Source organism: Colias philodice, chromosome 29 (assembly GCF_061535455.1).
Source record: "Colias philodice isolate Cphi_HAF_F1 chromosome 29, ilColPhil1 Martin Lab GWU primary, whole genome shotgun sequence".
Classification (NCBI taxonomy): domain Eukaryota; kingdom Metazoa; phylum Arthropoda; class Insecta; order Lepidoptera; family Pieridae; genus Colias; species Colias philodice.
Window position 1 is genome coordinate 5,153,108 of NC_143114.1, and position 13,626 is coordinate 5,166,733.

At 41.6% G+C, this 13,626-nt stretch overlaps 1 protein-coding gene across 1 annotated transcript in view; it reads right to left on the reverse strand.

Annotated features, from left to right (window-relative positions):
* LOC149475969 (salivary endonuclease-like) overlaps nucleotides 1-13,626 on the reverse strand; it is a 28,580-nt gene that overhangs the window by 1,021 nt on the left and 13,933 nt on the right. Inside the window, exons 5-6 of the mRNA XM_089713065.1 lie at nucleotides 1,764-1,882; nucleotides 350-484 (exon numbers count right to left, since the gene is read on the reverse strand). Coding sequence (XP_089569191.1) covers nucleotides 350-484; nucleotides 1,764-1,882 — 254 coding nt within the window. The remainder of the gene's footprint in view (nucleotides 1-349; nucleotides 485-1,763; nucleotides 1,883-13,626) is intronic.

A 13,626-nucleotide genomic window follows, 5' to 3' on the forward strand; every position in this document is an offset into this window, starting at 1 on the left:
AAAGAGCTTTATTTTTGTCTTTAAAATGCCGGCAAAGCACCTGATAATACCACCATTGTTACAACTTACAATTGTAACACGTACTGCTGGTGGTGACCACTTAATATCTGGGGCCGTATTATAACCCCTTATTTCCAACGTCGATTGAACTGATTGGAAAATTCATATTATACCTAATTACAATGACCATGGCTGGTTATTGCGTTCATAATTTGACCAGTCAGTTCAATTCACGGCGTAAACTGTCTGGAAATAAGATATCATTATACTGCCCCAGATGGCACAATACTGCCTTGCTTGCTTTGTCAAAAAAAGTGTAAAAAAAGTCTTTTTTTTTAATGAAACTTACATCTTCCACAGCAGCCCAGTCCCCAGCATTGCCCCTCATCCACTGCGGCGCCGCATTACCATAGTGAAAGGAGGCTCGCTGTTCAGCGTTCAATGTAAAGTCCGCGTTTGGTGCCAGGTGGCCGCGGTTTATGAACTAGAATTGTAAAATACATAAAAATGTTGTGTGGTTTTATGAAACCACGGTAAAAGTGAAACTGTTCGAACGGTTCCGAACACTGCTTTGTGTAGCGCATGTCGCGTGACGGTCGGCTGCCGAGTAGGTATACCTACTTACAGTAGCGATACACGCGACATGCGCTACACAGACCAAAAAGTTTGAGACGATGTAATAAAAGTTTCACTTTAATTAATTTAGTTTACAAAACTATATATATAAACACGCTTAAATATATGAAATGAGTGTAATGTCACCGATCCTTGATCAGTGTACAAAGTTTGAATTAAATCTGTCCGTTTAGTGGGGCAAAATCGACTAAAAAGGAGTCGGTTACATACAAACATGCAGGTAGAGCTAGTAAGCGTTTTATTTTTAATGAAAAAATCTTTATTGAAGAAAGTTTTAAAATAATAAAGTTTATATATTTGGGGAAACTAAAGCCTGTGTTAGTTCAAAACTTGTTAAAAATGAAACATGTTTGCTGACATTCGTCGTTACAATACTTTGACTATAAGCGTGACTATGGCTATAAGTATAACTATGACTATAAGAATGACTATGCGTACCGCTAGAATCACAAGAATTATATTATACAGGGTGACTGGTTCAAAGGGGTTATACTGGAGGTCATTTGCAACAAACTAATTCCAGTTAACCAGGGGTCAAAAATGGATGGTTATTGAGCTATGACGGTTTTTTGATTTTTAAGAAATTGTCTGCCTTTTTACCAAAAATAATTAATTATGAAAAAACTACTACACTGTTAACCGAAGAATGAGCGATCACTTTAAAAAAAATCTTGCCCAAAACTTGCATCAAAAATAAAAGGGTCTTATCACTTATGGTGGAATAAAACTTATTTTTGTAGTAAATTTTCCATATGTAGTTGATTATTACTCGAAAAAATGTAGTAAACTTGGTGTACAAATTAAAGACGTAAATTCCTTGTTTCATAAGCTTTCTAAAAAGGCACAAATGTTATCTACTTTTGCATGGGATCGAAATAAAAATATTAAAGACGTAATTTAAATTTTGATCAAAAAACCGTCATAGCTCAATAACCATCCATTTTTGACCCCTGGTTAACTGGACTTAATTTGTTGCAAATGACCTCTAGTATAACCCCTTTGAAGGATCACGTCGAATTACCAGTCACCCTATATAACTATAAGAATGACTATGCGTACCGCTAGAATCACAAGAATAACAGCTATAAGAATGACTATGGCCATAATAAAAAGTCTAGTATACAGACCTGAATTTTCGTAATATATTTTTCATCCATGCCCGCACCAAGGATGCCGCGCAACATTTTTCTCTGGTTATCAATTTTATAAAGACGTGAAATTCGCACTTTTCCAAATAATTGACCCTCTGAAAATAGAGATATTTAGCCTACTGCAAAAAGAAGGAATTACATTATATTAATTAATAACTAGCGACCCGCCCCGGCTTCGCACGGGTGCAATGGCGGCCGGCCGGTACCGCCGCAAACGCTACGTCCCGCAATTTTTAAATCTGTAATATCTTCGAAAATATTCACGGCCATATAGATCTATATTAAATGAACAATGTATTCAAGGTATTTAATTGGTTAAGGATTAATGCTGTATTGGTTAAAATCGCTTCGAAAATTAACCATTATTTGTCGTAAAAAGTTAGTTATTTTAACCATATTTTCTTCCATTACACCAGCTTCAGTAAGACACTTTAAAAGTACTACAAAATTTTCCAATTAAATCAATCCAACAAAGATATATTCGCAATCGTGGGTTTATCCTCGCTATTTACATACAAGATATTATCGAAACAAAATCGTTACTTACAAATCAATATTAATCTCTTTTAGCACAAAACACATAATTTTACTAAATTATGCATGAAGAAAATGCATTTAACCATTTTATATACATATCGTCTTCGGAAGCTAGGGGAATATGACAGTTGCCGAACAGTGACGAAGATTTCTATGCGCATTATTACTTTTGGAGTACTGTACATTAAGTAATATTGTATATGCTAGATTATTGTTTTAATCTGTAGTAATTTAACATAATCTGTAAAAGCTGCGGCGAGCCACTGCTGCGACAGTGACTCGGCCAGTTCTTCGGCCTCCTCGCACCTGACGACGTTTGTTCGTGTTAGTGTTCGTGTTCGTGTTCGTGTTTGTTTGTGTTGGTGTTGGTGTTTGCGTTTGCGTTTGCGTTTGCGTTACCGTTCGCGTTCGCGTTCGCGTTCGCGTTTTCATTCGCGTTCGCGTTCGCGTTCGCGTTCGCAACGAACATCGAACAACGAACAACGAACAACGAACAACGAACAACGAACAACGAACAACGAACAACGAACAACGAACAGCGAACAGCGAACAGCAAACAGCGAACAGCGAACAGCGAACAGCGAACAGCGAACAGCGAACAGCGAACAGCGAACAGCGAACAACGAACAACGACCAACGACCAATGTGAATGTGAATGTAAATGTGAATGTGAATGTGAATGTGAATAAGAACGTGAATGTGAATGTGAACATACACAAACACAAACACGAACATGAAAACGAACAACGAACAACGAACAACGAACAACGAACAACGAACAACGAACAACGAACAACGAACAACGAACAACGAACAACGAACAACGAACAACGAACAACGAACAACGAACAACGAACAACGAACAACGAACAACGAACAACGAACAACGAACAACGAACAACGAACAACGAATAACGAACAGCGAACAGCGAACAGCGAACAGCGAACAGCGAACAGCGAACAGCGAACAGCGAACAGCGAACAGCGAACAGCGAACAGCGAACAGCGAACAGCGAACAGCGAACAGCGAACAGCGAACAGCGAACAGCGAACAGCGAACAGCGAACAGTGAACAGCGAACAGCGAACAGCGAACAGCGAACGACCAATGTGAATGTGAATGTAAATGTGAATGTGAATGTGAATAAGAACGTGAATGTGAATGTGAACATACACAAACACAAACACAAACACGAACATGAAAACGAACAACGAACAACGAACAACGAACAGCGAACAGCGAATAGCGAACAGCGAACAGCGAACAGCGAACAGCGAACAGCGAACAGCGAACAGCGAACAGCGAACAGCGAACAGCGAACAGCGAACAGCGAACAGCGAACAGCGAACAGCGAACAGCGAACAGCGAACAGCGAACAACGAACAGCGAACAACGAACAGCGAACAGCGAACAGCGAACGACCAATGTGAATGTGAATGTAAATGTGAATGTGAATGTGAATGTGAATGTGAATGTGAATAAGAACGTGAATGTGAATGTGAACATACACAAACACAAACACAAACACGAACATGAAAACGAACAACGAACAACGAACAACGAACAACGAACAACGAACAACGAACAACGAACAACGAACAACGAACAACGAACAGCGAACAGTGAACAGCGAACAGCGAAAGGCGAACAGCGAACAGCGAACAGCGAACAGCGAACAGCGAACAGCGAACAGCGAACAGCGAACAGCGAACAGCGAACAGCGAACAGCGAACAGCGAACAGCGAACAGCGAACAACGAACAGCGAACAACGAACAGCGAACAGCGAACAGCGAACGACCAATGTGAATGTGAATGTAAATGTGAATGTGAATGTGAATGTGAATGTGAATGTGAATGTGAATGTGAATGTGAATGTGAATGTGAATAAGAACGTGAATGTGAATGTGAACATACACAAACACAAACACAAACACGAACATGAAAACGAACAACGAACAACGAACAGCGAACAACGAACAGCGAACAGCGAACAGCGAACAGCGAACAGCGAACAGCGAACAGCGAACAGCGAACAGCGAACAGCGAACAGCGAACAGCGAACAGCGAACAGCGAACAGCGAACAGCGAACAGCGAACAGCGAACAGCGAACAGCGAACAGCGAACAGCGAACAGCGAACAACGAACAGCGAACAGCGAACAGCGAACGACCAATGTGAATGTGAATGTAAATGTGAATGTGAATGTGAATGTGAATGTGAATGTGAATAAGAACGTGAATGTGAATGTGAACATACACAAACACAAACACAAACACGAACATGAAAACGAACAACGAACAACGAACAACGAACAACGAACAACGAACAACGAACAACGAACAGCGAACAGCGAACAGCGAACAGCGAACAGCGAACAGCGAACAGCGAACAGCGAACAGCGAACAGCGAACAGCGAACAGCGAACAGCGAACAGCGAACAGCGAACAGCGAACAGCGAACAGCGAACAGCGAACAGCGAACAGCGAACAGCGAACAGCGAACAGCGAACAGCGAACAGCGAACAGCGAACAGCGAACAGCGAACAGCGAACAGCGAACAGCGAACAGCGAACAGCGAACAGCGAACAGCGAACAGCGAACAGCGAACAGCGAACAGCGAACAGCGAACAGCGAACAGCGAACAGCGAACAGCGAACAGCGAACAGCGAACAACGAACAACGAACAACGACCAACGACCAATGTGAATGTGAATGTGAATGTGAATGTGAATGTGAATGTGAATGTGAATGTGAATGTGAATGTGAATGTGAATGTGAATGTGAATGTGAATGTGAATGTGAATGTGAATGTGAATGTGAATGTGAATGTGAATGTGAATGTGAATGTGAATGTGAATGTGAATGTGAATGTGAATGTGAATGTGAATGTGAATGTGAATGTGAATGTGAATGTGAATGTGAATGTGAATGTGAATGTGAATGTGAATGTGAATAAGAACGTGAATGTGAATGTGAACATACACAAACACAAACACAAACACGAACATGAAAACGAACAACGAACTTGACTAAGCCAGATCCTCATCATCCTAGTCTTTTGTTGTGTGTCGAATCTAACGTACCTTCTACTTTGCGATGTAATAACTTTGTTAGCTATAACTTTTTTAAGGCTAATTATGATGATATTGTGCGAGAGCTGGAAAATATTGATTGGTACTCTAAATTCCTACATGTTAATGATATCAATAAGAAGGTGGAGCTATTTTATGATGTTTTGCGAGGCGTAATTGATCATCATGTACCGAAAAGTTACATTAAAAAAAGCAAATATCCTCCCTGGTTTTCTCCCGCTTTAATTCGTATCATTAAAGAGAAGGATAAAATAAGGCGTAAGTATAAACAGTTCCAAAACCCCCGCGATCTGTTTGAGTTTAATGTATTGCGAGAAAGATGCAAAAAAATAAGTTCACGTTGTCATCAAAACTACAAACAAAAAATTGAAGAAGCCATCAAAAGAGATAGTAAAGCATTTTGGAAATATGTTAATAGTAAGCGAAATAATTGTCTATCATCAATACCGTCTGTTATGTGTCTCGACAATCTTACCGCAGAAAACGGTCCTGACATTGCGAACCTCTTTGCCTTTCATTTTACATCCATATATTCTAATCCAATAATAAAAGCGCTTCCAATTTGTTCGAGTAAATTGACTTGCTATAATGATTCTTGTTCCAAATTCAATGTTACCAAAAAAGAGGTTCTTGCAAAGTTAAAACAACTCGATGTTAACAAAGGTGCTGGTCCGGATCTTATCCCACCCATTTTTCTTAAGCGTGTAGCCGTCACGATAGCTTCTCCTCTAGCTAATATTTTCAATGAGTCTCTCGAACAAGGTATATTCCCCGAGCGTTGGAAGTTTTCCAAGATTGTGCCAGTATATAAAAAGGGTGACCAAACCATTGTTAGTAATTATAGACCTATCACTATTTTATCAACCTTATCAAAGGTTTTTGAATCTCTTGTTTGTCCTATAGTTACTCGTTACTTGGACAAATTTATATCACCACATCAACATGGTTTTCGTAAAGGTCATTCTATCCAAACAAATCTTGTGAAATTCTTGTCTGACATAACGAATGTACTGGATAACGGAGGCCAAGTTGACGCGATCTACACGGACTTCAGCAGCGCTTTTGATAAGGTTGATCACGAAACACTGCTCATAAAATTAAAGAATTACGGTGTATCAGGTTCCATTTTGAAATGGTTCGCATCTTACCTTTATAATAGATCGCAGGAAGTGGTTGTGAAGGGTTTTAAGTCGAGTATGTTTACTGCAACATCTGGAGTCCCACAGGGGTCCCACTTGGGTCCACTGCTATTTCTTACTTATATTAATGATATTTCTGACTGCATCAAACATTGCCACTATGCTCTCTTTGCTGACGACTTAAAAATCTATAAATCGATCGAAAATTTATCAGACGTAAATGCTATTCAGGATGATTTAGACAACATAGCAATCTGGTGTAAAGCTAACTATATGGTCATCAACTCCAAAAAATGTTCTTACATAAGATTTACGCGAAAAAAATCACTACTGCATTCTAAATATAATATCGAAAATGTTGCACTAACTGAAAATACTCAAATTGTAGATCTTGGCGTCACTTTAGATAGCGGACTTAGGTTAACATCTCACCTAGACAATATTATCAAAAATGCAGCACGGATGTTGGGCTTTATTAAAAGACATGACTCACATTTTAGGACATCAACTAAGATAGTTCTATATAATTCTCTGGTTCGCAGTCATCTCGAGTTTGCTTGTGTGGTATGGAATCCCTACTATGCCGTACATTCGCAGCGTATTGAATCTATTCAGCGTTCCTTTACGAGACACTTGGCTTTTACCTCTCGAGGTATATCACATCGCTGCCCATATGGTGAACGCTTAGATTTTTTTAAAATGATTTCGTTACGTGACCGTCGCAAATTACACGATTTACTATTTCTCCATAAATGTGTAAACGGTGCTGTTGTCTGCGAGGACATTATTTCTAACATCGCTTTTCAGATTCCGTATCGCCTTCCCAGAAAACCGGTAAAACACCTTTTTTGTGTTCCAGTTTGCAAAACTAACCTAGGCAAACATGCTCCATTATCGAGAATGTGTGCTACTTATAACCAACAAATAATGCTCTTACCAGATCTTGATATATTTTTCGGATCCCTCGCACAGTATAAGCATCAAATTATTCACAGTTTTTCCAGTAGTATATAAAAATTTAGTATATTGATTATGTTTTTCTTTCTATTATGTTTAATTGTATAAGTGTTATTAATGTGAATGTTGTGTACACCTATAATTGATAAATACATAAGATACAATTATGTAATTAGATAATGTCATCCTTTAGATAATGTAATGTGTATTTATTGTTGTGTGTTCCATAAATAAATAAATAAATAAACGAACAACGAACAACGAACAACGAACAACGAACAACGAACAACGAACAACGAACAACGAACAACGAACAACGAACAACGAAAAACGAACAACGAACAACGACCAATGTGAATGTGAATGTAAATGTAAATGTGAATGTGAATGTGAATGTGAATAAGAACGTGAATGTGAATGTGAACATACACAAACACAAACACGAACATGAAAACGAACAACGAACAACGAACAACGAACAACGAACAACGAACAACGAACAACGAACAACGAACAACGAACAACGAACAACGAACAGCGAACAGCGAACAGCGAACAGCGAACAGCGAACAGCGAACAGCGAACAGCGAACAGCGAACAGCGAACAGCGAACAGCGAACAGCGAACAGCGAACAGCGAACAGCGAACAGCGAACAGCGAACAGCGAACAGCGAACAGCGAACAGCGAACAGCGAACAGCGAACAGCGAACAGCGAACAGCGAACAGCGAACAGCGAACAACGAACAACGAACAACGAACAATGAACAACGAACAACGAACAACGACCAATGTGAATGTGAATGTGAATGTAAATGTGAATGTGAATGTGAATGTGAATGTGAATGTGAATGTGAATGTGAATGTGAATGTGAATAAGAACGTGAATGTGAATGTGAACATACACAAACACAAACACAAACACGAACATGAAAACGAACAACGAACAACGAACAACGAACAACGAACAACGAACAACGAACAACGAACAACGAACAACGAAAAACGAACAGCGAACAGCGAACAGCGAACAGCGAACAGCGAACAGCGAACAGCGAACAGCGAACAGCGAACAGCGAACAGCGAACAGCGAACAGCGAACAGCGAACAGCGAACAGCGAACAGCGAACAGCGAACAGCGAACAGCGAACAGTGAACAGCGAACAGCGAACAGCGAACAGCGAACGACCAATGTGAATGTGAATGTAAATGTGAATGTGAATGTGAATGTGAATAAGAACGTGAATGTGAATGTGAACATACACAAACACAAACACAAACACGAACATGAAAACGAACAACGAACAACGAACAACGAACAGCGAACAGCGAACAGCGAACAGCGAACAGCGAACAGCGAACAGCGAACAGCGAACAGCGAACAGCGAACAGCGAACAGCGAACAGCGAACAGCGAACAACGAACAACGACCAACGACCAATGTGAATGTGAATGTAAATGTGAATGTGAACAGCGAACAGCGAACAGCGAACAGCGAACAGCGAACAGCGAACAGCGAACAGCGAACAGCGAACAGCGAACAGCGAACAGCGAACAGCGAACAACGAACAACGACCAACGACCAATGTGAATGTGAATGTGAATGTGAATGTGAATGTGAATGTGAATGTGAATAAGAACGTGAATGTGAATGTGAACATACACAAACACAAACACAAACACGAACATGAAAACGAACAACGAACAACGAACCACGAACAACGAACAACGAACAACGAACAGCGAACAGCGAACAGCGAACAGCGAACAGCGAACAGCGAACAGCGAACAGCGAACAGCGAACAGCGAACAGCGAACAGCGAACAGCGAACAGCGAACAGCGAACAGCGAACAGCGAACAGCGAACAGTGAACAGCGAACAACGAACAACGAACAACGAACAACGACCAATGTGAATGTGAATGTAAATGTGAATGTGAATGTGAATGTGAATGTGAATGTGAATGTGAATGTGAATGTGAATGTGAATGTGAATGTGAATGTGAATGTGAATGTGAATGTGAATGTGAATGTGAATAAGAACGTGAATGTGAATGTGAATGTGAATAAGAACGTGAATGTGAATGTGAACATACACAAACACAAACACGAACATGAAAACGAACAACGAACAACGAACAACGAACAACGAACAACGAACAACGAACAACGAACAACGAACAACGAACAACGAACAACGAACAACGAACAACGAACAACGAACAACGAACAACGAACAACGAACAACGAACAATGTGAATGTGAATGTGAATGTGAATGTGAATGTGAATGTGAATGTGAATGTGAATGTGAATGTGAATGTGAATGTGAATGTGAATGTGAATGTGAATGTGAATGTGAATGTGAATGTGAATGTGAATGTGAATGTGAATGTGAATAAGAATGTGAATGTGAATGTGAACATACACAAACACAAACACGAACACAAACACGAACAACGAACAACGAACAACGAACAACGAACAGCGAACAGCGAACAGCGAACAGCGAACAGCGAACAGCGAACAGCGAACAGCGAACAGCGAACAGCGAACAGCGAACAGCGAACAGCGAACAGCGAACAGCGAACAGCGAACAACGAACAACGAACAGCGAACAGCGAACAGCGAACAGCGAACAGCGAACAGCGAACAACGAACAACGAACAACGACCAATGTGAATGTGAATGTAAATGTGAATGTGAATGTGAATGTAAATGTGAATAAGAACGTGAATGTGAATGTGAACATACACAAACACAAACACAAACACAAACACGAACATGAAAACGAACAACGAACAACGAACAACGAACAACGAACAACGAACAACGAACAACGAACAACGAACAACGAACAACGAACAACGAACAACGAACAACGAACGACGAACAACGAACAACGAACAACGAACAACGAACAACGAACAACGAACAACGAACAACGAACAACGAACAACGAACAACGAACAACGAACAACGAACAACGAACAGCGAACAGCGAACAGCGAACAGCGAACAGCGAACAGCGAACAGCGAACAGCGAACAGCGAACAGCGAACAGCGAACAGCGAACAGCGAACAGCGAACAGCGAACAGCGAACAGCGAACAGCGAACAGCGAACAGCGAACAGCGAACAGCGAACAGCGAACAGCGAACAGCGAACAGCGAACAGCGAACAGCGAACAGCGAACAGCGAACAGCGAACAGCGAACAGCGAACAGCGAACAGCGAACAGCGAACAGCGAACAGCGAACAGCGAACAGCGAACAGCGAACAGCGAACAGCGAACAGCGAACAGCGAACAGCGAACAGCGAACAACGAACAACGAACAACGAACAACGAACAACGAACAACGAACAACGACCAATGTGAATGTGAATGTGAATGTAAATGTGAATGTGAATGTGAATGTGAATGTGAATGTGAATGTGAATGTGAATGTGAATGTGAATAAGAACGTGAATGTGAATGTGAACATACACAAACACAAACACAAACACGAACATGAAAACGAACAACGAACAACGAACAACGAACAACGAACAGCGAACAGCGAACAGCGAACAGCGAACAGCGAACAGCGAACAGCGAACAGCGAACAGCGAACAGCGAACAGCGAACAGCGAACAGCGAACAGCGAACAGCGAACAGCGAACAGCGAACAGCGAACAGCGAACAGCGAACAGCGAACAGCGAACAGCGAACAGCGAACAGCGAACAGCGAACAGCGAACAGCGAACAGCGAACAGCGAACAGCGAACAGCGAACGACCAATGTGAATGTGAATGTAAATGTGAATGTGAATGTGAATAAGAACGTGAATGTGAATGTGAACATACACAAACACAAACACAAACACGAACATGAAAACGAACAACGAACAACGAACAACGAACAGCGAACAGCGAACAGCGAACAGCGAACAGCGAACAGCGAACAGCGAACAGCGAACAGCGAACAGCGAACAACGAACAACGACCAACGACCAATGTGAATGTGAATGTAAATGTGAATGTGAACAGCGAACAGCGAACAGCGAACAGCGAACAGCGAACAGCGAACAGCGAACAGCGAACAGCGAACAGCGAACAGCGAACAGCGAACAGCGAACAACGAACAACGACCAACGACCAATGTGAATGTGAATGTAAATGTGAATGTGAATGTGAATGTGAATGTGAATGTGAATGTGAATAAGAACGTGAATGTGAATGTGAACATACACAAACACAAACACAAACACGAACATGAAAACGAACAACGAACAACGAACAACGAACAACGAACAACGAACAGCGAACAGCGAACAGCGAACAGCGAACAGCGAACAGCGAACAGCGAACAGCGAACAGCGAACAGCGAACAGCGAACAGCGAACAGCGAACAGCGAACAGCGAACAGCGAACAGCGAACAGCGAACAGCGAACAGCGAACAGCGAACAGCGAACAGCGAACAGCGAACAGCGAACAGCGAACAGCGAACAGCGAACAGCGAACAGCGAACAACGAACAACGAACAACGAACAACGAACAACGAACAACGAACAACGAACAATGAACAACGAACAACGAACAACGAACAACGAACAACGACCAATGTGAATGTGAATGTGAATGTGAATGTGAATGTGAATGTGAATGTGAATGTGAATGTGAATGTGAATGTGAATGTGAATGTGAATGTGAATGTGAATGTGAATAAGAACGTGAATGTGAATGTGAACATACACAAACACAAACACGAACATGAAAACGAACAACGAACAACGAACAACGAACAACGAACAACGAACAACGAACAACGAACAACGAACAACGAACAACGAACAACGAACAATGAACAACGAACAACGAACAACGAACAACGAACAACGAACAACGAACAACGAACAACGAACAACGAACAACGAACAATGTGAATGTGAATGTGAATGTGAATGTGAATGTGAATAAGAACGTGAATGTGAATGTGAACATACACAAACACAAACACAAACACGAACATGAAAACGAACAACGAACAACGAACAACGAACAGCGAACAGCGAACAGCGAACAGCGAACAGCGAACAGCGAACAGCGAACAGCGAACAACGAACAACGACCAACGACCAATGTGAATGTGAATGTAAATGTGAATGTGAACAGCGAACAGCGAACAGCGAACAGCGAACAGCGAACAGCGAACAGCGAACAGCGAACAGCGAACAGCGAACAGCGAACAGCGAACAACGAACAACGACCAACGACCAATGTGAATGTGAATGTAAATGTGAATGTGAATGTGAATGTGAATGTGAATGTGAATGTGAATGTGAATAAGAACGTGAATGTGAATGTGAACATACACAAACACAAACACAAACACGAACATGAAAACGAACAACGAACAACGAACAACGAACAACGAACAACGAACAGCGAACAGCGAACAGCGAACAGCGAACAGCGAACAGCGAACAGCGAACAGCGAACAGCGAACAGCGAACAGCGAACAGCGAACAGCGAACAGCGAACAGCGAACAGCGAACAGCGAACAGCGAACAGCGAACAGCGAACAGCGAACAGCGAACAGCGAACAGCGAACAGCGAACAGCGAACAGCGAACAGCGAACAGCGAACAGCGAACAGCGAACAGCGAACAGCGAACAGCGAACAGCGAACAACGAACAACGAACAACGAACAACGAACAACGAACAACGAACAATGAACAACGAACAACGAACAACGAACAACGAACAACGACCAATGTGAATGTGAATGTGAATGTGAATGTGAATGTGAATGTGAATGTGAATGTGAATGTGAATGTGAATGTGAATGTGAATGTGAATGTGAATGTGAATAAGAACGTGAATGTGAATGTGAACATACACAAACACAAACACGAACATGAAAACGAACAACGAACAACGAACAACGAACAACGAACAACGAACAACGAACAACGAACAACGAACAACGAACAACGAACAACGAACAATGAACAACGAACAACGAACAACGAACAACGAACAACGAACAACGAACAACGAACAACGAACAACGAACAACGAACAACGAACAACGAACAACGAACAACGAACAATGTGAATGTGAATGTGAATGTGA